This window comes from Camelus ferus, chromosome 10 (assembly GCF_009834535.1).
Source record: "Camelus ferus isolate YT-003-E chromosome 10, BCGSAC_Cfer_1.0, whole genome shotgun sequence".
NCBI lineage: Eukaryota > Metazoa > Chordata > Mammalia > Artiodactyla > Camelidae > Camelus > Camelus ferus.
This window is the reverse complement of record NC_045705.1, coordinates 65,184,421-65,207,636: the sequence shown is the minus strand read 5'-3', so window position 1 is coordinate 65,207,636 and position 23,216 is coordinate 65,184,421. Positions and strand designations below refer to the sequence as shown.

The 23,216-nt window shown below is 56.1% G+C and overlaps 1 protein-coding gene across 7 annotated transcripts; it reads left to right on the top strand.

Annotated features, from left to right (window-relative positions):
* The first annotated feature begins 36 nt into the window (after positions 1 to 36).
* On the top strand, positions 37 to 15,152 carry RASGRP2 (RAS guanyl releasing protein 2). Of its 7 annotated transcripts, none has more exons than XM_032489735.1 (17): positions 37 to 137; positions 3,155 to 3,296; positions 3,931 to 4,033; positions 4,543 to 4,605; positions 4,932 to 5,063; positions 5,815 to 5,965; positions 6,165 to 6,338; positions 6,496 to 6,612; positions 7,832 to 8,113; positions 8,917 to 8,994; positions 9,194 to 9,316; positions 9,642 to 9,757; positions 12,887 to 13,028; positions 13,297 to 13,333; positions 13,704 to 13,880; positions 14,714 to 14,778; positions 14,939 to 15,152. In XM_032489735.1, the coding sequence occupies exons 2-16, from the start codon at positions 3,224 to 3,226 to the stop codon at positions 14,770 to 14,772; spliced, it is 1,827 nt and encodes a 608-aa protein (XP_032345626.1). In that variant the 5' UTR covers positions 37 to 137; positions 3,155 to 3,223; the 3' UTR covers positions 14,773 to 14,778; positions 14,939 to 15,152. The 7 variants fall into 7 exon arrangements, with proteins under 7 accessions (XP_032345626.1, XP_032345627.1, XP_032345628.1 ...); XM_032489736.1 differs by lacking the exon at positions 37 to 137 and adding an exon at positions 745 to 765; XM_032489737.1 differs by lacking the exon at positions 37 to 137 and adding an exon at positions 899 to 1,107.
* The last annotated feature ends 8,064 nt before the right edge of the window (positions 15,153 to 23,216 follow it).

Genomic DNA, 23,216 nt, shown 5'->3' with positions numbered 1-23,216 from the left:
GGTGGTTGGCGCCTTCTTGACTCCGCCCTTAGCCCCGCCCCACTGCGGCGTTTAAGGGTCTCTAAGCAGGTGGCTATGCTAGGTCTAAAGCAGGGAGAGTGTTAGCTCGGGGGACACTCACAGACCTTCTAGCCCAGGTCAGTGTTGCCTCTCCTGACTTGGGGAAACTAAGGACTAGAAAGGGCCTGTTTCTAGGTCTCCTATTACCAAGATTGAATTGTGGGGGAGTCCTGCCTCTCCAGCCCAGGGGCAGGGAGGGGCAAGCCTCAGAAGGCTTATTTGAGGCCAGTGGTTTCACAGTGAGTGTGTTTGAACCTGAAAGGCCGGAAACGGGTTACCGGCTCCCCTAGGCCCGGCTTGTGGGACCCCAACCGCCTGCGGCTGCCCCTCCCAAGTTCCTCCCTGCCTGGGGCTCAGGCATCTAGGCTCGTCTCCTAGCTGCGGAGAACCCACCCGTCGCTTGCAGTGCCCCTTTCTATCTGGCCCAATGGGGAGCCAGGCTTGCGGGGCTCCAGTCCCTCCTGTGTGAACTGGAGCTTTCCCCAACATCCTCAGACATCGAGGTCCCCGCTCCAGGTAGCAGAGTTTTCATTCCTCTCTCCCCACAAGCCCCTCTCCCCCAAACGCTCCTGTTTTGTCCTAGCCCCTCCCCCAGGCTATCACAAGGACCCGCTGTCCCCACGCCCCCAATCTTCACCAGGCCTGTGCCCCACGCTGCCCGCAGGAAGACGCCCGGCCCCGGGCCGGGTTAGCCCCGTGGGAACGGTTTGTCTCAAAAACAGGAACCCGGGCCGGGGGCTGGGCGGGGCGCCCCTTCCCCACCGCAGTCCGCTTCCTGCCCCTCCCGGCTTCCTCTGCCCAACACCAGGCAGGGAGGGGGGCCTAGGGGTGTCTGGGGTGGGGGGAGAGGACCCTTGATTTAGTTCCCCACTCCACGTCCCGCGAGGCCTGACCTCCGCTCACCTACCCTCCACGCGGCCCATGGCGCAGCCCCCCGCCCGCGCCCCTGGGCTCCCGCGCGGCGCGGCAGGGGAGGGGTTAAGCTGCCGCAGGGACCGCCGCGTGCGGGGCTAGAGGGAGCCCCCAGTGGGGGAGGCGTAGTCGGCGGTGCGGAGACTGGCGCTGGGGCGGGAGGGGCGGGGAGGGGAGGGGGCGGCCGCGGCGCGGGGGCGGGGCGGCGGGGAGAGGGGCCGGGCGCGGAGAGCGGGCGGGAGCCGCAGCCGCAGCGAGGTCGGCGGGCGGGAGCGCACGGAGGTGGCGCCAGCCGGGCCGGGTGCGGGTTCCTTGCCGCGGGTCCCAAGTGTGAGTGAGAGAGCGCGGGCGGGGAACCGGGCAGTGGAGGCTCGGCCCCTAGGGGCCCCCGAGGGAGGAGCAGGCGGGCTGGGGGCGGCGGATGGGGAGTCTGTGGCCAGGGTAGGGGGTGGGAGGGACCTGCCAAGAGAGCTGAAGCCCCCGGACAATCGCGGGAGGGGGCGGCATCCGCGGCACACCCGGGTCTTCCTAGTCACGTCTCAACAGGACCTCTCCCTGCAGACCCCCCCCATTTGACAGATGAGAAAATTGAGGTTCTGAGAGGCCAAGTGACTCTCAAGGTCACACAGCGAGGAAGCGGCAGAGCCAGGCAGCGATGGGTCTGGGTGGCTCCTAGGAAAAGTCCGCCAGAGAACTCCATAGAGGAGCCCCCACTCCCCACCCCCAGCCCAAGGGAGTATGTGTAGGGGCAGGGTATCTTCCTTGGGGCAAGGCACTGCCAGCGTCTGGGGATGAGGACTGTGAGGGCGCTGGAGACTCAGGGTTGGCCCTAGACCGCAGATGAAGGGGGCGGGGGCGGAATGGGCGTGTGTGCGCACCCACGGGGTGTGTTAATGTGTGGGAGATTGTACATGCGTGTAGGTGCACTGTCTTGCGTGTGTGCACACGTGTGCGGATGTCAGCGCCTCTGTGGCCGCGGAACTCCAGGATGGCCTGGCTCTAGTGAACAGCAGGTCCGGAAGCCAGCCCCTTCAGCGGGTTTGCATTCTGGGGTAGAGAGCTGAGTATGTGTGCCTGAGGGTTCCTTGCTGCAGGTGTGCGAGGGGTGTGGGTGCCATTGTGTGTGTGTGAAAGGGAGGATGGGAGGTAATTGCCTGAGGCCCAGCTGTGGGTGAGCATCAGGCACTCTTGCACCCCAATATGGGTCCCTGGCCTCAGGGGTAGGATGAGTGTCTGTCCTTGAAGAGGTGCGTATGACCCCGCTGGTGACTGGAGTTACTGGTGGAGTCCTACAGGCACTCTCCACGCCACCCCCCGGGGCGCTAGCGCCCCCTTCTGGGCAACCTACTCTGTGCCCGAGCGTGGACCGCCTGCCTGTGTGTGCACTCGGTTCGACTGTGCAGTATGAGGGCCTAGGTTAGAAGCCGGGGCTGGGGATGAAGATGGCCTGCGGAAGGGCTGAGCCGGGACCCTTGGGGCCTTCACGGAGGAGGTGGCTTGGGAGCCCGCGATTCCCAGGCGCAGGCTTCCCGCTGACGCCTCTGTGGGGGGGGGGGGCGCAGCGGACTACCGCCTCCTCCTTCCCAGGAATGTTCCTCTACACTCCAGCTTGCCTCCCCAAGGGCAGGCCCCTGGGGGCTGCCACAGCCCCGCCTCCTCTCCCCAGGAGCTCAGAAGGGGGCGACGCGGGCAGGACGCCTGGGTTCCTCCCCCATCTCATCCCAGGGAGAAATTCCTCCAAGGTCCCCTCAGGCTCTGGGTTCCCAAAATAACCCTGCGGGGGAAGGGAGGCTGTGGAGGGGGGGAAGCGGGAGGGATGCAGAAGCGAGCTGAGGGGTGCTGCAGGTGCCTCTGGGGAGAGGACGTGAGAAGAAACGGGCCTACTGGGAGACGGGGCTGGGACACTAACCGGCCCCCGGAGTCCTGGCTCGTCTCCATCCCCGAGGAGTCCCTCAGCCCTCCCGCGACTCCAAGGGTGGGCCGGAAGCTTTTCGGCCTGTTCATTTCACAACTGGTGGGTTGCACCATCCTGGGCCAGACCGTTTAACCCCGGGAGTGGCCGTAGTGGACGACTCCTCCCCTGCCCAGTAGGGGGCGTGCCCGCCCCGCCCAGTTTCTGCCCGTGGGGCAGCTCCCCCGGCGCGCGCCTCACCCGACTCTCGCTCTGCCTCTCCCGGGACAGAGGTCCGGTCTGAACCCCGTGGGAGGCTCCCGGAGCACAGCTTGGCCCAGCCTACCCACGCCGGCGGCCATGGCGGGCACCCTAGACCTGGACAAGGGCTGCACGGTAGAGGAGCTGCTGCGCGGTTGCATCGAAGCCTTCGGTGAGTGACACGGGAGGACACACCCAGCCTGAGCCTAGTCAGGAGCCTGAACCCGGGCTCTTGCCTCCCAGGGCAGATCTCTGCATGCTGCAGCCTGTTTAGCGAAAGTCTCTTCTTCATCGCAGGGTAGAGAGATCCACACCCTGCAGAAAGATAAAATGTTTCCCCTCCCCTTGCCTAGTATGCCAGTGTTGAAGGGAGGGAGGGGGTCCCCAGACTCTGACACAGGAGGAGCATTATCTGTCTCCCCGAGGATCCGGAGGAACTCGCTATCTCCGGCCTGGGAACTGTTTCCGGCTGATGGGGGGAGGCTTATCTGGTGAAGGGGTGCCCTTTTCCCCAAGCACTCAGGAAATGACCTCTGGATTCTTGACCCCCCCCCGGGGGAACCCAGGCTCCTTCCGCCCCAGCTGGTTCCCCTCCGGACTACGGCCCGACTCAGAAGCTCCGTTCCTCCAGCTCCTCGGATCCTGCCTTACCTCTCTCCCCATCTACTTTTTCTTTATAATCTGCCTCCTGGTTTAAGCAGGAGGTGGCCGGGGCCCAGATACCCGGCGGGCTTTGGAGTAGGGTTTAGGGACCACAGCTACGGGACCAAAGATCAACCCTCTTCTTCTTGACCCCGCGGAGTTAGATGACTCCGGGAAGGTGCGAGACCCGCAGCTGGTGCGCATGTTCCTCATGATGCACCCCTGGTACATCCCTTCCTCTCAGCTGGCGGCAAAACTGCTCCACATATATCCTTCGCGGACCTCGCCAAGGGCCCTGCAGTCCAGAGTCCAGGAGCGAGTCCCCTTGCCCAGCCCAGGCAGAGGATGGGCTTCGCTCCTAGAGCTCCTCCTACGTCCCAGAAGTCAGGATTGGCCCAGGCTCCGCCCCTTTCCTCCCCCTCGGGACTTAGGCTCCGCCCCCGGCTCGCTCCCCAAACTAGGCCTTGCCCTCCTCCTCCCTACAGTCTAGGACCTGTCCTTACTCCCAGCCTGGGTCTGGCCTCTTGCCTCTCTCCCAGAACCCAGATCCTGCTCTCAGCCTCTCCCAGAACCTAGTTCCCCTCCCACACATGCACCCTCCCCAAAGCTCGCGCCTCACCTTTGCGGTCAGCCCCTTTCCAGAGCTTCTGACTGTTGGTCCAGATCCCACCCCCAGCATGGCCCTACCCTCAGCCTCCCCCCAGAACTCGGATCCCATCCCCTGCCTCCATTTCAAGAGTAAGGTCCCATCCTTGATTTCCTTAACTCCCCTTCACCTACCAACAATCCCGGAAGGAAAACTCCAGTTCGCTGCAGGTGAAAACATGCCATCTGGTCAGGTGAGTCTTCCTCTTAGGGCTCTGTCCCATCCTCTGCTCCCTTCTCTCAGGCTTCCGACTGGCCTGAAGGAGTGGAAAGAGTACTTCTGGAAGTTGGTCATGTGGGTTTGAACCCTGGCTCTGTTCTTGGTGTGAGTGCGGCCACAGGCTTGCCCCTTCCTGGTCCTAGCCTGGTCCCTGTTTTCTGATCCACCCAATGTGGGTGGGGAAAGAAAGAGCTGGATGAAGGGAGGCAGGTATTGAGGGTCTTCCTTCTCTTTGGAGAACTACAATCCCAGGGGATGGTGGGAGAAGGGCAGCTTTGTGTGACTCTGAACCTCCACCAGGTACTGGATCTCAGCATTCCCAGCGGAGTTTGATTTGAATCCCGAGCTCGCTGAGCAGATCAAGGAGCTGAAGGCTCTGCTAGACCAAGAAGGGAACCGCCGGCACAGCAGCCTCATCGACATTGAGAGCGTGTGCGTAGGGGGAGCTCGGAGGGCTAGGAAGGGCACTCAGCATCTTACACCATCTGCACTTAATAAATGTTTGTTGAATTGAATGAGTGAGGGTCATGTCACTCTTGCTTAAAAACCTTCTATGGCTGCCTCCTTCCTTCAGACCACCTTGGCTGGGGATGAAGGCCTTTCACAGTCTTGTTCCTGCCTCATCTTCCACAGCCCACCACCCATACCAGTCTTCTCATCCAGCAGCTACACAGGTCCACTCACCATTCTGCAGCCCCTGCATCCTTTCCCCTCATGGCGCTCTGCTCACATCCCCTTGCCTCCTCCTACATGTTACCAAGACTCAGCTCAAGTGTAGAGTGTCTGTGGGCTCTTCCAGGGCAGAATTTGTCATTCGGCCTCTGTTCCTCCATGGTGCTTTGTGCAGACCCCTGTGCAAAGACCTCTGTACGCGTGCCACATGTTTTATGATTGTTTGTTTCTGTGTCTGTCTCCCTCAGTAGACTGTGAGCTCCTCGGGAGCAGGAACCGTGTCTTGCTCATCTCTGTACCCCCAGCGCCTAGCACAGTGCCTGGCACAGAGTACGTCTCCCATAAACATGTGTTGAATGCATGATGAAGGGGAGATTGCAGGAGTTGCTGGGACTGGGGACATTTTGTGTTCTGCACAGTGTCTCGAAGTCAGCTTGAGTGGAGTGAGTGTGGGACCCCGAGGGGTAGGGCATCTCCAGCAAAGGACTTATTATCCCTGCCCCGCCCCCAGCCCCACCTACAAGTGGAAGCGGCAGGTGACCCAGCGGAACCCTGTGGAACAGAAAAAGCGCAAGATGTCCCTGTTGTTTGACCACCTGGAGCCCTTGGAGCTAGCGGAGCATCTCACCTACTTGGAGTATCGCTCCTTCTGCAAGATCTTGGTGCGGTTCAAGGGCCTTTGGTTAGGGCTTGCGTGTGGGCTGGGGAGGGGGTCCCAGGAGAAGCAGGGTCCCTGGGGCAGGCGAGGTCACAGCGTGGGTCTGGGGTTTTGGTGTAACCACCAAGGGGCAGCTGGAGGGTGAGGAGTGGCCATTGGTGAGAGGAGGGGCCACAGGATCCTGAGGCAGCTCCTGCCCCCAGTTCCAGGACTATCACAGTTTCGTGACTCATGGCTGCACTGTGGACAACCCCGTCCTGGAGCGATTCATCTCTCTCTTCAACAGTGTCTCGCAGTGGGTGCAGCTCATGATTCTCAGCAAGCCCACAGCCCCGCAGCGGGCCCTGGTCATCACACACTTCGTCCATGTGGCAGAGGTGCCTGCCCCTCCCCCGGCCCCAAGATTCCCAGTTGCCTCCTGCCAGAGTCCCTCCTTTCCACTAACCCACTGCCAGAACTCCAGGAAAGCTGGGCCAAATTCTGGGGCCACTTAGTAACTCACTGCCTCTTCTCTCCCTGTTTACACCCTGCCAGAAACTCCTGAAACTGCAGAATTTCAACACGCTGATGGCGGTAGTCGGGGGTCTGAGCCACAGCTCCATCTCTCGCCTCAAGGAGACGCACAGCCACGTTAGTCCAGAGACCATCAAGGTGCCTGAGACTAGGGGGTCTGAGGGAGAGCCTGGTCAAGCCCTGGGGCCAGCCTTCCCAGGTCTGGCCTGACTGGGAACTCCCAGCAGCGCTGAGGGCTGGGCACCCCGTCTTCATTTGGCTGATAGGGAAACTGAGGCTCAGAGGGGTTAAATCCTTCCCCAGGTTGCACAGTGCAAGTGGCAGTGTGGGGCCTCACAGATCAGCCTTCAAAGCTCGTGCTTTCCTCGTTTCCTGCTCCTTGTATTTTATTTTTTAAAAACATGTCAGGTGACGTACATATAGAAAAGTATATAAAACATACATAGAGTTAAAAAAAATGATCAAGAAAACACCTGTGTAACCACTACTCGGGTCAAGAAGTAGAGCATTGCCAGCCCCCAGAGCTCCCAGCACCTTAGAGCATAACTCCTCCCCAGCAGAGTTGACAATGTCATGACTTTCATAACGATGCTGAACTTGCTTTTCTTGATAGCTTTACCACCTAGGTATGCATCCCAAAACGATTTGGGCTTTTGGTTGCCTATTTTTGAATTTTCTCTGAATGAAATCATGTTGTACATGTTATTCTATATCCTGCTTCTTTTGTTCTTTCATTCTGTTATGTGGAGCAATTGTTCATTCGTTTCCATTGCTATATAATATTTTATTGTAAATCCACCCCAATTTATGTATCTCCTTAACTGCGGAACACTTGGGGGTTTTCCAGTTTGGGTTGTTACGAATGACACAGCTAAGAACATTCTTATAAATCATTGTCCTCTGCTGCTTTGCCTCCCTGAGCCTCAATTTCTTGTCCTGTAAAATTTATTAATTTGTTTTGGAGGGGAGGTATTTAAATTTACTTATTTATTTTTAGAGGTGTTGCTGGGGATTGAACCCAGGACCTTGTGTATGCTAAGCATGCTCTCTACCACTTAAGCTATACCCTCCTCCCCTTTGTCCTGTTAAACGTTGATGAGAATCTGTGCCCAGGACTGGTGTAGGGGTGTGGGATTTGACAGGGGTATTCCTTTAAACTCATGAGCTATGAATTAGGATTCCCTGGGGGCTGAGGGCACCAGCATTGGGGGACAGTGAGGGAGGCTTTTGACCCTTCACCCATCCCTGACTCTTCAACCATCTCATCTTCTCCCACTTTCCAGGGCTGAGGAGGGGAGGGTAGTTGAGCCGATGATACACGATGTGTGGGGCTGACCCTATGCCCTTTGCCCCCTAGCTCTGGGAAGGTCTGACAGAACTAGTGACGGCCACTGGCAACTATGGTAACTACCGGCGCCGGCTTGCAGCCTGTGTCGGTTTCCGCTTCCCCATCCTGGGTGTGCACCTCAAGGACCTGGTGGCTCTGCAGCTGGCACTGCCTGACTGGCTAGACCCCGCCCGGACCAGACTTAACGGGGCCAAGATGAAGCAACTCTTCAGCATCCTGGAGGAGCTGGCCATGGTGACCAGCTTTCAGCCTCCAGTGAAGGCCAACCCCGATCTGCTGAGCCTGCTCACGGTGAGGAGCCGGGCCCCGGGGTTGATAGCCACACCTGGTCCTAAGTTTACATGAGGCTGTGGGCTTGGCCTTGGGTTCTCAGTTCTGGTCAAGGAATTGAGACCCAGCCTGGGCCCCCGGGTTTGGGTGAACTCTGAGATGGGTTCCAGGCTTCAGATGGGGCTGTCGGCCCAAGGCTGGCATGTGGGCTGGAGGCTGAGCCGGAGCCCTGAGTTAAGTTCCAAGTAACGTGTTGTATTCAAGGTTTGGGGGTTAAACTCTGGATTCTGGGTACAGGAATGGTTTCTAAACGTGACCCTGAACTCTGAGGTTCTGAGCTTGGCCTTGGACTTAGTTTTGAGCTCTAGAGTAAGGAGTTGGGTTCTAGTCCAGATCTGGACTAGGTTCTAGTCATTGGACCAAGCCTTAGATTTTAAGGTTTGATGTGAAGTCTTACCTGTTTCTAGGCTCTGGACTGGGATCAGGATTACAATCTGAGCTGGGGTCTGGATGCTGGGTTGGGGTCTATGTTGGGGGTGAATTTCAGAGCTCTCAGCTGGGATGTGACCCCGATTCTTGGCTGAGATCTTGGCAGTTCATTGTGCTCAAGGTTTGGGGCCAAGTTATGGATTCTGGTCTGTGTGCAAGGCTGGCGTATGGTTGCTGGTGTGTATTCTAAGCTGGCCTTTGTCCTGAGTTTAGCTTCTGGACCAGACTCAGGGCTGGGCTATGACCTTGAAGTGGACCTGTGGCTCGGGGTTCTGGGCAGTGGGTTCCTGAGAGCAGCAGGGGTCAGTGCATGTGATCAGACCCCTGTGTCCCAGGTGTCTTTGGATCAGTATCAGACGGAGGATGAGCTCTACCAGCTGTCCCTGCAGCGGGAACCGCGCTCCAAGTCCTCGGTGAGGGAGAGAATCCCTGCTTACCCACTGTGCGTCCTCTTCCTCCCCCACCCCTGCCCTCTTGAGAATCCCAGGAGTAGAGGCTACCATATCCATCCTGCTTGTTGAGCAGGCTTCCTTCTCCCCAGGGCTTCCCCTCTTACCTCCCCTGGTCCCTGGGTTCTCTCTGGCCCTCACTCAGGCTTGACCATCCCCACAGCCAACCAGCCCCACAAGCTGCACCCCGCCTCCCCGGCCCCCAGTGCTGGAGGAGTGGACCTCAGCTGCCAAACCCAAGCTGGATCAGGCGATCATGTTGGAGCACATCGAGAAGATGGTGGAGGTGAGACTCCATGCAGCCAGCTCTGGAATCTGAGGGATGAGGGGACAGGTCTATAGTGGTCGGTCAAGGCTGGTTTTGCCAGGACACTGCCCTGGGAGCCACCACTAGTGCCATGTTCAAGGGCTAACACTCAGTCTCCAGAAGACATGGGGCTTAGCTGATGGCGGGGTTTAGGATGGGGGTATGGAGGAGGGAGGTGGTGGGGGAGACAGATAGCTGCCCACATATAAACTCCCCTCCAGAACTTGGACTGGGAATGTGGGCAGGATGAGGCGCACGCGCCTTGTCTTCTCCCTGCCCCCATCTGTCCCTCTGTGTACTCCAGTCTGTGTTTCGGAACTTCGACGTTGATGGGGACGGCCACATCTCACAGGAAGAGTTCCAGATCATCCGTGGGAACTTTCCTTATCTCAGCGCCTTTGGGGACCTCGACCAGAACCAGTGAGGAGGACTAGGGGCAGGGGGAGAGGGAAGGCAGGCTCACTTCCCCTTGGGTTTTGGTTTCCTCCCATGCAAGATGAGGCCATTGAACCAGATGATCTTGGCTGAGGAAGCCACCAATGTGAGGAGGGGCTCTTATTTTCGGGGAGGCTGCCAGCTGCGGAGGCACAGGGTTACCCCACTTATTCAGACCAATGAGGCCAGGGGAGGGGGTTCCACCTGAATCTTGCAAAGAGTGTGGCCTGAGGACTGCTGCTACATAAATGCCATTTTCTTTGTGGAACTCACGGCTGGCAAAAAGTGCGGGCAAGTCGACCTCCTGGGTAGCCTGTTTTAATGAATAGATAAGAAAGGCCTGCAATTAGCAGCACCCATTTGCTTATCAACAATTCACATGCTGCCAATTTGGACGAACAGCTGGTTCTCTGAAGTAGGTTAAACCTGCCCCCTGCAGCCATGTTCATCCCCCTGTTTTGCTGAGCAGACAAAATTCCAATCAAAATTTATAGTCCATTCCAGGTCGATTCACTGTTTAATGTTATCCAGATTTCAAAAATCTGGGTATTTTTTCCATATAAAAATCCGTAGTAAAAAAAATCCGGGTAGTAAAATAGATTTATATGAACAAAGTATGTAAGGTAAGAAGTGAAAGTTCCCTCCCTCCTTTCCTGATTAGAGGTTGTCATTAGTAACACTGTTAGCTGTTAGCCGTTACTGGCTTGGCAATGCCTGCATCCTTCCAGTCTTTTTTTCATGCATGTTGCAAATTGATAGAGAATTGGTCTCTGTCTGTTTCATGGACAAATAGGATTATAGTATAAATCTAGTTCTGCCCCTGGCGTTCATTGTAGTTGCTTTGTTTCTCCTCCCAGAGTTGACAACAAAGCATTGAAAACTGGGTTTTCTCTGAGTTGGAAACAGAGTTCCATGTCACCTCCCTAAGTGGGGCGGATTTTTTTCCGGGTCACCTTTTAGTGAGAGTGCAGCCCTTGCAGGCCTTCAATGACCCAGCTTCACACAGACATCTCAGCTGCAACTCCCCACTTCCTGCAGGCCCCAGGCCTCGTGCTCAGCCCCTGGTTGGGTATCAAAACCCAGCACCTGGCTCCGGGGTAGCCGTAGCCATCAGGCTCCAACTCACTGCCTCAGTCTGAAGATCTCATTTTGTTTCTGCAACTTGGGGGTTTCCATTTCTTGCAAACTCACCTATGCACTTGAAATAATTTTTGACATCTTTTAACCAGCATCTAGGTATTTGTGGCAGTAGGGTTTTTAGGGTTTTGTTTGTTTTTATTTTGAGATCATTGTCTTGACAGACCTGCACATCTTGTGTTTTGTTTTTTTGTTTTGTTTTGTTTTTTGCTTTTGTTTTCCACTTAAACCTTTATCATGGACATCTTTCCGGGCCACTTCATTCTTTAGAACAGCTGCAGAGTATTACACTGTATGGCTGGGCCATCATTTCCCTCACCATTCTCCTGCTGGTGGACGTGTAAACTGTTCCCAGTTTTTCGCTATTAATATACACCATGCTGCTGTGAACATCGTTGTACCAATGCACTCAGGCCACTATTTCTGTAGGAGAAATTCCTAGAAGTGGGATAATTGGATCAAAAGATATGCGCATTCTAAATTAGGAGAGAGACTGCCAAAGTGACCTCAGGCAAGGTTGTGCCAGCTTGCACCCCCATCAGCAGGGAACGAGTGCCCATTTCCCAGCTTCCTTGCCAACAGTGGATGCTATAATAAGCTTAACAATTTTGCCAGTCTCATTGGCAAGTGGTATCTTGGTGAAATCTGCTCTTCCTTAGTATTTGTGGGGGTAGGATATCTTTTCATATGTCTTTCAGCCACTTATATGTCTTCTGTTAGTTGCCTATTTGTGTTCTTTGTCCACGATTCCACTGGGTTTGTCTTTTTCTCATTGATTTCTAGAATCTCTGTTAAGGGATATTAACCCTTGATGTTGAATATGTTTGCAAATATTTTCTCCCAGTCTGTCATTTATGTTGTCCTTTTCCATATAAAGTTTTTAAAAAATGTGTGCTCAGTATGTCCGTCTTTTCCTTTATGGCTTCTCGGATTTGTGTTCTGTATAGAAAGGTCTTCATCCCCTCAAGATTACAAAATTATTCTCTTATATCTTTTCAGATACGATGAGAATTTTATTTTTTTACATTCGTGTTCTCAGTTCAGTGGGAATTTAGTTTTCATGCACAGTATGAAGGAGGAGTCTAGGTTTATATTTTTTTTAATGGTCAGTTGTTTCAATCTGCCATTGATTTGACAGGTCACCCAAATACAATGGGCAGGAGTTTCTGACAAGGGCTAACCCTGATGGAAATACCTCCCAGGTGGTCCAGGACCTATTAAATACACAGACACTGTTGTCAGTGCTTCACGTGCACTGTTTCATTTAGTCCCTACAAAACCCCTTGGAGCTACAGGAACTACCGTTGTCCCCATTTATAGAAGAGGAAACTGAGGCACAGGGAGACTGACTAGCCTGATGCCACACAGCCAGGAAGTCGTGGAGCGCAAATTTGAACTGAATTCTGTCTCCAGAGCACATGTCCACTTGTTCCCTAAAATATGTTAGTAGGTGAAAATGGGGCTCTGTGGGAAGCCCCCGATTATGTGGGAAAACCTGATTACGAGTGTCTTTACGGCAGGATTATGAAGGAGTGAGATGGGTGTGTTTTTTTCCAAACTTAACTGGTCCCCCAAATCCTCCGAGGTCTCTTAGTTCTCAGGGCTCCCGACTAGCGTCCTGCAGAGCTCACTTTGGGAATCAAAGGCTGATAATCCCATGGGAAAGTGCAGAGCAATTTTAGTTTACACACCAGGTCTGTGAAGTGGGCAGGGCAGGAATTATGATCCCCATTTTTCCAGGGAGGAAACCCAGGGAAAGTGGCTTGCCCCAGACCACACAACTAGTTAGTAGCTGCTACTGTATCTGCCTGACTCCAAGGCTAGTGCTCTTTCTTCTCTCGGCACCAGGGATCCAAAATCAGGAGTCAGTGAGGATCTGTTATTGGGTAGGGGGTTTTCCCAGTAGGATGGATTAGGCTGGTGGTGGGTGGTCCCAGGGAGGCCCCCAGAGCTGAGGCGCTCCCCTTCCCTGGACAGGGATGGCTGCATCAGCAGGGAGGAGATGGTCTCCTACTTCCTGCGCTCCAGCTCTGTGCTGGGCGGCCGCATGGGCTTCGTACACAACTTTCAGGAGAGCAACTCCTTGCGCCCGGTCGCCTGCCGCCACTGCAAGGCCCTGGTGAGCCCCCGCCCAAGCCACACTCCTTTAGCACCTGCCCCAACCAACCATGCCCCGCCCACCCGTCTGGCCCCGCCCCCGCCGGAGCCGCCTCAGCCCAGGCAAGCCTAATTCCACCTGCCTCTTTTTTGTTGTTCTGAGCCAATCTCTGAGGGGCCCTAAGGCCCCAGAAAGGGTCAGTTCCAGTCCCTGCCCTGGTGAAGGAAGAAGTGGAGTCATCACCTCTAAATCCCTACCCCTACTACTACGGCCCCCTCCTCTATTTCAGATCCTGGGCATCTACAAGCAGGGCCTCAAATGCCGAGGTGAGATGGAGTGGCAGGGCTGCTTGGCTGAGTTTTTGGGGGAGGAGTTACTGTCTGGGTGGAGATTCTTATTTTGGTGGGGCAGTTGCCAAGGAGTACCTTAGAGCTAGAGAGGCATGCTGATTGATGTGAAGGGAGTAGCCTTTAACAGGGATTTTATTTTGGTAGGGCAGCTGCCCAGGATCAGGGAACTTTGAAGAGGGCACATACTGGCAAGTAGGATGAAGAGAGCACTTTGAAAGGAGGCTCTTGTTTTGGTGGGGCAGCTACCCAGGAGCAAAGGGACCCTGGGAGAGGTGCAGGCCTACAGGATGGGATGGAGGGTGTTCTGACCAATGGTCCTGGCTGGGCTTCCCATCTGCCTCCCCAGCCTGTGGTGTGAACTGCCATAAGCAGTGCAAGGATCACCTGTCAGTCGAGTGCCGACGCCGGGCACAGAGTGTGAGTCTGGAGGGGTCTGCACCCTCACCCTCACCCACACACACCCACCATCGCGCCTTCAGTTTTTCCCTGCCCCGCCCTGGCAGGCGAGGCTCCCGGCCTCCAGGTAAGAGGGGGTCTTGTTCTGTACTGGCATGTGGAGGGCGGGAGGTGGGGCCGTTGTGGCAAAGTATTAACTTCTCCAGGATGGAAACCATTCCAGGCTTTGTAATTCTCTTATTTTGGTGGGGTGATGAAGAAGGGTTGGATAAGTAGGGGTGCCAGAGGATGACCAGGGAGCCCTCAACCCTCGAGGCTGCGAAAGAGAAAGACTAATATATAAAGAGTAAAAGTGAAAGAGGCTGCAGGATTCAGTTTGCACTCTTATTTTGTTAGGAGGATTGAAAATGGATTGATGGGGGAGTTTTGTGAGTCATTTGCTCATGTTTTCCTTTTTGGTTGCTTTTGAGACTGTTCTGAGAAAAGTCCCTTTCCCATCAAATCTCCCAGTGGCTCTCTTGGGGTCAGTGGTGATTTTAGGTCAGTTTTCTGAATGACAATTCCTGAAATGATTATTTTGCTAAGAACACTCTGAGCAACCATGGTAAACTGGGGTCTAAGGCAGTTGATCACAACCATTCAGATGGGCATAAGTCCTCAAAAGTAGAAAAGATAAAACCATTTGCATCGAGCCTTCCAGAAGTGCTAGGGTCTAAAATGTGAAACACATACAAAATTGACATTTAAGCAAACTGCACTGACAAATCTGTGGCTGCAGAAAAGCTGTGGCAAAATGAAAACTTAGAGCCTCAAAAATTGGGCTGTTTGGTCATTCAGTGAATTGATTTTTGGTGGATGCATCTGCTTCTGGGACGGGGCAGGGTGCCTCCAGTGAGTGGGAGAAGGGCTGTTGAGGGCACAGGGACCCAGGAGTTGGCCCTGCAACCTCCCTCCCTGCAGGGATCCGAGAGGAGGAGGTTCAGACGGTGGAGGACGGTGTGTTTGACATCCACTTGTAATTGATGGTGAGTCCTCCCACAGCCTGTGCCAGAGCCTCCTCACGCAGGACTGGGGCCCCTGGGGGAATCTGGGAAATGGGTGCTCTGTCCAAATGGCCCAGGCCAGGCGGACTCCTACATTTGGGAGAGCGGGTCTTCCTCACAACATCTGTTTTTCTCTTCCCAGCTGTGACTGGATCAAGCACTTCTGCCTGCCTTGGAGAAGAGACTTGGACCAGAGCAGGGAGCCCGGGGTGCTGAGGCAGCAGGCTGGGGCTGGGGGGTGGGTGTGAGGGTGGCATGCAGCTGAGGGCGGGGCCAGGGCTGGTGTCCCTAAGGTTGTACAGATTCTTGTGAATATTTGTATCTTCCAGATGGAATAAAAAGGCCCGTGTAATTAACCTGGACCATCAGCGCCTAGAATCCTCGTGGTGGGCAGAGGGCCATAATCACAGGGATTAGAGTCATCGAGTCTAAAACTTGATGGTCAGAGAGTCTTGGGAGATCTGGAATCTCATGTGTCTGGAATCTTGAGGGGAATTGAATCCTGGGGGACAGAGCATTAGAACCAGGAAACCTTGGAACAGAGAATTTGGGGGAGGGTCTAGAATTTCCAGAAGTCCAGTATCTTGCGGGGGGTCTAAAACTTGAAACTAGAATTGCTGAACCCAGTGGTCATGTGTAACCATAGCCTTCAGCCCACAGCCGAAATTCCCTTGCTTGACAGGTGGCCTTTCAGCCTCTGCTTGAATACTTCCAGCTATGGGGAGCTCACTACAGAGAATCATGGGAGGGAGAGGACAGCCCAGAGTGCTGGCTGGCTGTGGGGGAAGGAGGGAGGTGGGGGCCACACTCCTTGGGCTTGCAGCCTCCTGGCCTGGTGCTGCTGCCAGCCGGAAGGACAGTGACTTCCAGAGGAAATGCATATTGATCCTACTCTCAGCCTCCGGCAGCCTCTCCCAACACAGCTTTTCCCTCCCGAGTTTGCAGCATGGAGGTTTTGGGGGTCACCACTACCTGAAGAAAGCTAAGGCCACTTCTAAAGCTGGTCTGGGTGAGGAGGGTGGACTGGTGGTGGGGTCCTTGAAAGTTTCTGAAATCGGGCCAGGCTGCCCTTGGGGTCAGGAAACTCTCGACAGCAATCTGAGAGTGGGAGCTATCTCCCTGCCCTCCCACCCCTGCCCTAAGCTAGGGCGCGTCCTATAGCAACTGAGGGTTGTTCTGAGGGTGGAGGCCTGAGCACTCCAGCTATCACCTGCAAGGCACAATATCTGAGGACTTGGCAGTGGCCTCAGCCCCTCAAGGTTCCTTGGCCCCATGCCCATATTTCCCTTGGAGAACCTCCCTCTACTCCTCATTTGGGGTACCTCCTCCTCCCACCCTGTTACTTCTCAGCTATAGCTCTGCTCCCTTTGGGCCCCCCAGCCCTGTCCCCCATTGGGTACCCTGCACTGCCCCTCCTTTTGTCCTGGCCCCCTCCTGCCCTTCCCCCTCTCCAGGCTGTAATATCCGTTTCACGATTTGGGGGCTGAGTTGCTATAACAACAGACGGCGATTGTGTTGTGAAGAGCAGCTCGCTCCCTGTGCTGCCTCCCGCGCTGCCTCCATCCCTGCAGCCTGGCCGGCTCCTCTCCCTGCCGCCCCCCAGCCCCAGCCCCAGCCTGGCCTCTTCCCAGTGTGTCTCTGCATATGCGTGCCCAGGTCCGCTCCACCCAGGAGGGTGACGTGTGACTGCCTTTTCATGGTTGCCTGTGTGAATATGGTGGATGAGTTTCACATTGGGTGCATGTGTGCATGTGTGTGCATGGGCACGCACGCTGTATTTGCTGCATTTCCCCTCCAGTGTGTTTCCTCACTGGACTGTGCATGGGAGAAGGGCCACATTGGGTGGGTTCCTGTTGGGGGTGGGTGTCTTGAAATGGTGGGCCCCAACTCCATCGGGCAGTCTGAACCTTGGACCTGGGAGGGGGAGACATCCCTGTAGCTGGGGAAGGGGCAGGGAGGTGAAGCAGCTGCCAGGTGACCTTTCCTGCCCTTGATAGGCAAAGGTGGCCCAGGGGGCTGGGGATGGGAACCTGAGACAAGGGCTCACCTCTTACATCTCCCTGCCCTTGCCCTCCCCCCACCCCCTTCCCACACCCATTCATAAGGGTCTGAGAGACAGCCTCTGTGAGTCACTGTACCTGTTTTGTCTGCCCATCTATGCCCTGTGCTTGGCTAGGCAAGTCTGTGTGTGTGTGTGTGTGTGAGAGAGAGAGAGAGAGAGAGAGTGTGTGTGTGACTGTGTGTGAGTGTAGGCATAGGGAGAGCAGCAGTAGGTGTTGGGCAGGGCAGTGGGCTCTGGGGTCAGAGGGGCAGTTTTCCATCCACAGGCCCTGACTCAGCAGTTCCCATTCTCTGGCTCCTCTCGTGGCCTTGGTGGGGCCATCCTGAGGGTCTCTCCAAGGTCAGAGTAGGTCTCCCAAGTCTGGAACCTGGCTCAGGGGTCTCTCTTTCCAACCCCCAAGGTTCTACAGCCTGGGTCCCCCTCTCACCCCCTCACAGGCTGGGGAGAGAGACCCCTGGTGGAGAGGTGCCCCCACTCATCTACTCAGTAATGGATCACTCTGTGCAAAGTGCCTCAAGGGGACAGGATGACCTGGTGGGCAGCTCCTCTGTGTGCACTTGTTCCCCTGGACATGCATTTGCCTCCAAGTGTGTAGGCACCTGTGTGTGTACCTTCTTGAGCAATCATGTGCCTCCTGTGGGTGTTGTACCATAGAGGGGCATTTCTGCAGGTGTTCCTGTATGTCCCTTTGGGAGTGCCTGTGTGCACATGGATAGGTGTGCATGGCTCTGAGTACACCCCCGAGTGCCCATGCATGCATTAGTGGTCAAATGTGAGTGTTCTTGCATGTTGCCTCTGGCTAAGGAAGCTCCAACTACTACCTGCTGTGCAGATCACAGACCATGCAACAGAAATCAGGGTCCTGGAGTGAGCTGGCAGAATGGTATCTCTCTCTCTTTCTCTCTCTCTCACACACACACACACACACACATACACATTGCCTCATTCAGAAACCCAGTGTCCAACTCTGTGGTACACATGCTAGGTTCCAGGTACACCTTGGGTTGGCTGAGTGAGTGAGGGGGTCACCTTCCTTCCACACTCATACCCACACACAGTGATGCAGATGCCCTCATAGGGAAGACCTTCACCCCAGCACCACATTCACTCAGAAACTCTTTGTTAGGTGTTGGAGAACAGAGAAGGAGCTGCTGCCAGCCTCCCTTCAGTGGTCTGGGCAGTGTGTAGCCACGCCCTTGCCTCGAAACCTACTCCTATCCCAGTCCAGAGTTCCAGGCTGGACTGGGAATCAGGCTTCAAACTCTGGGATTCCCTTGAAGCAGGGCTGGGAAACCCCAAGCCCCTAGGTCTACCTCTCCCCATCTCTGCCTTTTCCTCCCCCACTGCCTCCGTCCTTTTCCCAGCAAAGACCCTCCTTCCTCAGTTCTAGGGGCAGCCAGTGGGCCCTTGGGAGGTGGGAGGCGGAAGCCGGGCAAGGGCTGGAAAAGGCCCCCAGCAGCTGCGGGAGGAGTCCCCCTTCCCTAGGCTCCGAGTAGCCCGGGCCAGCCCCTGGGCGTAGCCAGCAGAGGGCGCTGCGGCCCGGGTCCCCGCACCGGTCCTGCTCCCTCGGTGCCCAAAGTCTGGGCCCACAGTCTTCTCTTCGGCTCACACTAGCCCTGGGCACTGCCACATGGGCCCGCCGGCTGGGGGATGCAGGACCTGAGGACGAGGGACTAGAATGCCTGGGTTTCCGGAAAAGGCACTGGGGTTGGGTTGGGGGCCTGCCTGGTTGAGGGCCTGGGTGCGAGGGTTAAGGACCGCGAGAAGCTGGGAAGAGGCTCGGATGCCCTGAGGCTGGGACGCCTGGGTCCTTCGCGGGGGAGGAGGTGGGCCTGTGGAGCAGCGGGACTGGCGGCTCCTGCGCCTTCACATTGGCTGCGCAGCTCGTCCGTTAGCGCAGCGTGGTCCAATGCACGGGTCTGGGGGGCGGGCACTGGTGCTGATGCTGCCGTCAGTCGGTGTTGCAGGGATGCGGCGGCGGGAGCAGCCGCCCTGACTCGCGGAGCATCCTCCTCCGAGCGGCACCGCGGCGGGGCGGGCGGACCGGCAGGCGGGCGAGGACACGACGGGGAGCGAGAGAGGCGCGAGGCGGCCGGCACCGCTGGCCTTGGCTCTACCACCCGCCGGAGACGGGGCAGCCTAGGGGATCTGATCCCCACCCTTCAGTTCCTGGCGCCCCCAGAACCAGGTACGCGGTTGGGGGGGTGGCTGCGGCGGAGACGGGCGGGGGGCGGGAGCCTATCGGGGGAGGGGAGCGACTGGAGGGGCAAGGGAGGCAGGAAAGATAGATTGGGGGCGGGGGCGCTGCCTCGCTGAGAGGGCTGGCTGGGTGACAGCAAGGCGGCTAAGGGATTGGAAGGGTTGGGGGTCGGAGGCTCCCTGTGGAAGAGGCACTGGCCCTGAGCTGGGGTGAGTGGAGAGGGGTGGGAGGGAGGGTTGTTGAGGGGAAGGAATGGGGCAAGAAGGAGGGTCATCTGGAGAGCTGTGAGGGAGGCTCTGAAGGAGGGTCCCCAGCCTATGCTAGCCCCAAGGGCTGGAAGCAGTGCTCAGCCAGAGGGGCTGGGAAGCTGCTGTGCTCTGAAGGGTCTGCAGGGGAGAAACCAGCGAGAAACTGGGCTTCGTGGGAGAAGGAGAGGGGGCTGTAGAGGGGAAAGGAGTGGCAAGGCAGGGAGCAGGGGCCAGGCCAAGGGCTCTATAATGGGGGGCACCACAGAGGACCAGGCTTTACTGGGGGATGGGAGCCAAGAGGAGAGGAGGTTATTGGGAGGGAGCAGAGGGGAAGGTGCCAAGGTGCTGGAGGCAGAGATGGGTCTGTGCTGGTGGAGAGCCGGGAAAGATAGGGGGGCCTGAGGGAGAGGCACGGAAGCTTGCGGGGGAAGGTTGGGGGTGATGAGAGAGGGAGACTGGGAAATCCGTAGGAGGGGGCTGTGCTGGGGTGGGAATGCGCCGGGGGCGGCGACAGGGTTATGGTCAGAGAGTGCTGCAGGGAGAGGAAGCCGCAGGGCCCTGGACTTGCTCTCCCACCCCAGACAAGAAGGGGCCACTCCTCACGTCCCAGCCTCCTCCCCAGCTGAAGGAGCCACCTGCCCTGGGTTATCTGGGCTGGGGTATGAGCCCTTGAAGCCTTGATGGGCCCTTGGAGGCAAAATTGGCTTTGGGGGGCTGTTGTATTCTTTACTCTCAACTCACACCTGATTCCTAGGTGACGGTAGTTGGTGCCTCATTGAACCAGCAAAGGCTGGGAGGGGGCTGTGTCTTGGTGCTGGAGGTGAAGGGGGAAGCTGTCCAGACCTGGGGTGATGAAATTAATCTTAGGGTGTGGGTCTTGTGTCTCTGGTCCTCTTGACTGGCTTGGGGCTTCCATACACCTCTGTTTTTTATGTTAGGGGGTGGGGTCTGGTGGGTGAGGACTTCCCATTCATTCCTGACCCTCCCTCTGTCCACTTTCCCAGCTTCTGTGTATTCCTTTGTGGGGAGGGTAGACTTGAGGGCTTTGGATTCTCTGTGTTCTGCCAGAGAAGTAGAAAGAGAGAAGGAAGACAGAGGAAGAAAGAAAGGAGGGAGATTGGCTGATCTGTTAACTGTAAGGCCTTCTCTTTTGTGGATGCTTCAGCCACTCAGGTCTCTAACTCCTACCTACGGGAGACTGGCATTCGAGGCTGGGCTGGATCTTTCTGGGGGCAGGGGAGGAGTCTGACTGGGGGTTCCTTCATTCCTGCTAGAGGAGTTGTTATCAGACTGGTCCTGTTCTCAGATCCACAGGGGTGGGCGGGACTGACCGACAGGCAGAGGCCGGAGGTCACAGGGTGGCTGGGGAGTTCTCTCCAGCAGCCCGGGCCTCTCCTGCCTTTTTCTGGCTTCTCTGCCTGGGCTGACTCCACACTCTGGGTTCCTGAGGGGAGGGGGCTGGGCTCCGGAGGGGCTGTTGGAGACCTCTTTTCCCTCCAGGCCCTCAGTCTCTATCCAGGTCTAGTTGCTCCCTTCTGCCTGCCCTTGCCAGTGACACAGACAACCTGACACTGATACATACACTCGGTGGCACCCACCCAGACACACACCTACACAGGCACACGCACCTGCGTACACAATACACCTCCCGGCAGCACACCGCCTACACTCCCCGCCCAGAGAGACAGCCACCTCACTGCCTGCCTCAGAGACCTCCCCCAGGCACCCTGATCTCCTGTACATGACACACACAGGGCTCCTACATGCCCCCAGAGCCACAACACTGCGTGCTCAGCCCTCACCCTCAGATAGACACAGCACCCCCATCCAGCCAGTCACCTCCACAGATCCACATGGCTGTCTCAGGCACACCTGTACTCTTCCAATGTACCTGCGCTCCCTGGGACACATCCTCCCTTCCCAGACAGACCAACCCCCACCCACCTCCCCAACTCATCATTCACCACCACCGTCTCATCTCAGCCGTAAGCACTTTGTCCCCGGCCTTTGTGTGCACGACCACAGTCCCTCCCGGTCTGGTCCAGCACTCAGCCACACCTGGCCTTCCTCAGAAACTGCCCATGTCCAGGCACCCCAATCCCAGCACTGATCCTCACACACAGGACCCTACCCCTGCCTGGTGTCAGAGCCATGCTGTTCACTCATTCCCAGTCCTCATGGGGACACCCTGACTGACAGTGTGAGCACATGCCACCCATTCTGCTGCTCCATCTGCTGGGGCGGCTCCCGGCCTGGACCCGTCCACACAGGTGGGGCTACAGCTCTCAGAGACTCATTCAACAAATAATCTGACATGTGCATGGCACCTTGCCTTCCCTTCCAAAGCCATCTCTGATGGTTAACAAGGTGGAGTGGAGTGAGAGTGAGGCCACCTGGGCTCAGCTCTGCCAATCCGTGAGCCTCAGTTTCCTCATCTGTAAAACGGGGGCCCTCATACCCACCTCATGGAGTTCTTTTGGGGACTAGGAGAGATAATTAGGGTGACAATAATAATAGTAACAACTGTATTGACAGGCATACTTTGTTTTATTGTGCTTCACACTGTTCTTTTTTTCAAATTGAAGGTTTGTGGCAACCCCGCATTGTCCAATGATGGTTAGCATTTTTTTTAGCAATAAAGTATTTTAAAATTAAAGTATGTGCCTTTTTTAGACATGATGCTGTTGCACACTTAATAGCCTACAGTATAGTGTAATGGGGAAACAAAAAACCCATGTGACTTACTCTATTGCAATATTCACTTTGCTGAGGTGATCTGGAATTGAACCCACAGTATCTCCAAGGTCTGCCTGTGCTGTGTACCTACTGTGAGCCTGGCTCTGTGCTGAGCATTCTGTGAACTTTACTCTCTCTGATGTATTTGTCATGAGCCCAGTAAACGGCCACAATTTCATTCATCATCATGACCTTCCACGCACGTGTGCACATGCCTGTCATGTATACCTTTGGGAATATTCCCAAGCCCCTCCTGTTTACACACAAGGCTGCCCCTGGAAACCATCTGTCCCCTCTGCATCACTGGGGTCTACCCACCTGGGTCGTCATGCCTGAGCTGTGCTCAGCACAGAGGTGGGCATAGGCGTGAGCTCACCCTTTCCACCACCTACCCCCAAGTTCCCAGGCACCTGCACTCCAGCCCCCACTCCGCCGAGTCATTCATTTGCAGCTCGGTCTCCAGCCCACCCATCTCCTCAGCCCCACACACCTGGCAACAGCCTCATCACGCACATCTTAAGCTTCCACTCTTGTGCCCAGCTCCCTTCATGCTTATCTCCATGTCCATGGACACCTGCTCAGGGGGACCGGCACACCCCCCCCACCCACTTCCAGCTGTGCTGCTATGGAATCTCCACTAGTCTCCAGACCCAGTCGTCCCTCTCCCACCTTCCAGGGTGGGAGGAGGGCTCAAGGGGCAAAATCTGAGTCCCAGCTCTGCCACTTACAAGCTGTGTGACCTTGGGGATTCTGCACCCAGTCAGCTCCCTAGCACCCTCTTCCCGCAGGTGGACTCTGCAGCCTCCAGCCAGTGGTGATGGGAGCTGGAAGGGGTAAGGGTTAGGGTGACTCAACTGCCCTCAGGACCTCAGCCCACTCTCTTCTCCCACAGAATCCTGTCCCATAGGAATGGGCACTCAGAGACCCCTTCTCTTGTCTGAGTGTCCATTTCTCCATCTGCAAAAGGGGGCAGTTATTAAGCATGACTGGCTTACTTTCCTTACCCGGCTCTGGTGAGAATCAAAGGAAACAGAAGACACATGGAATTTTGCAAACTATAAAATGCTGAGCTGAGGAGTTTTAAAAGTGAAGATTAATATAACACATGCTTTTCCACTTTAGTCTCTGCTAGGCACTGTTTTAAGTGCTTTGCATGTATTAACTCTTAATTTCA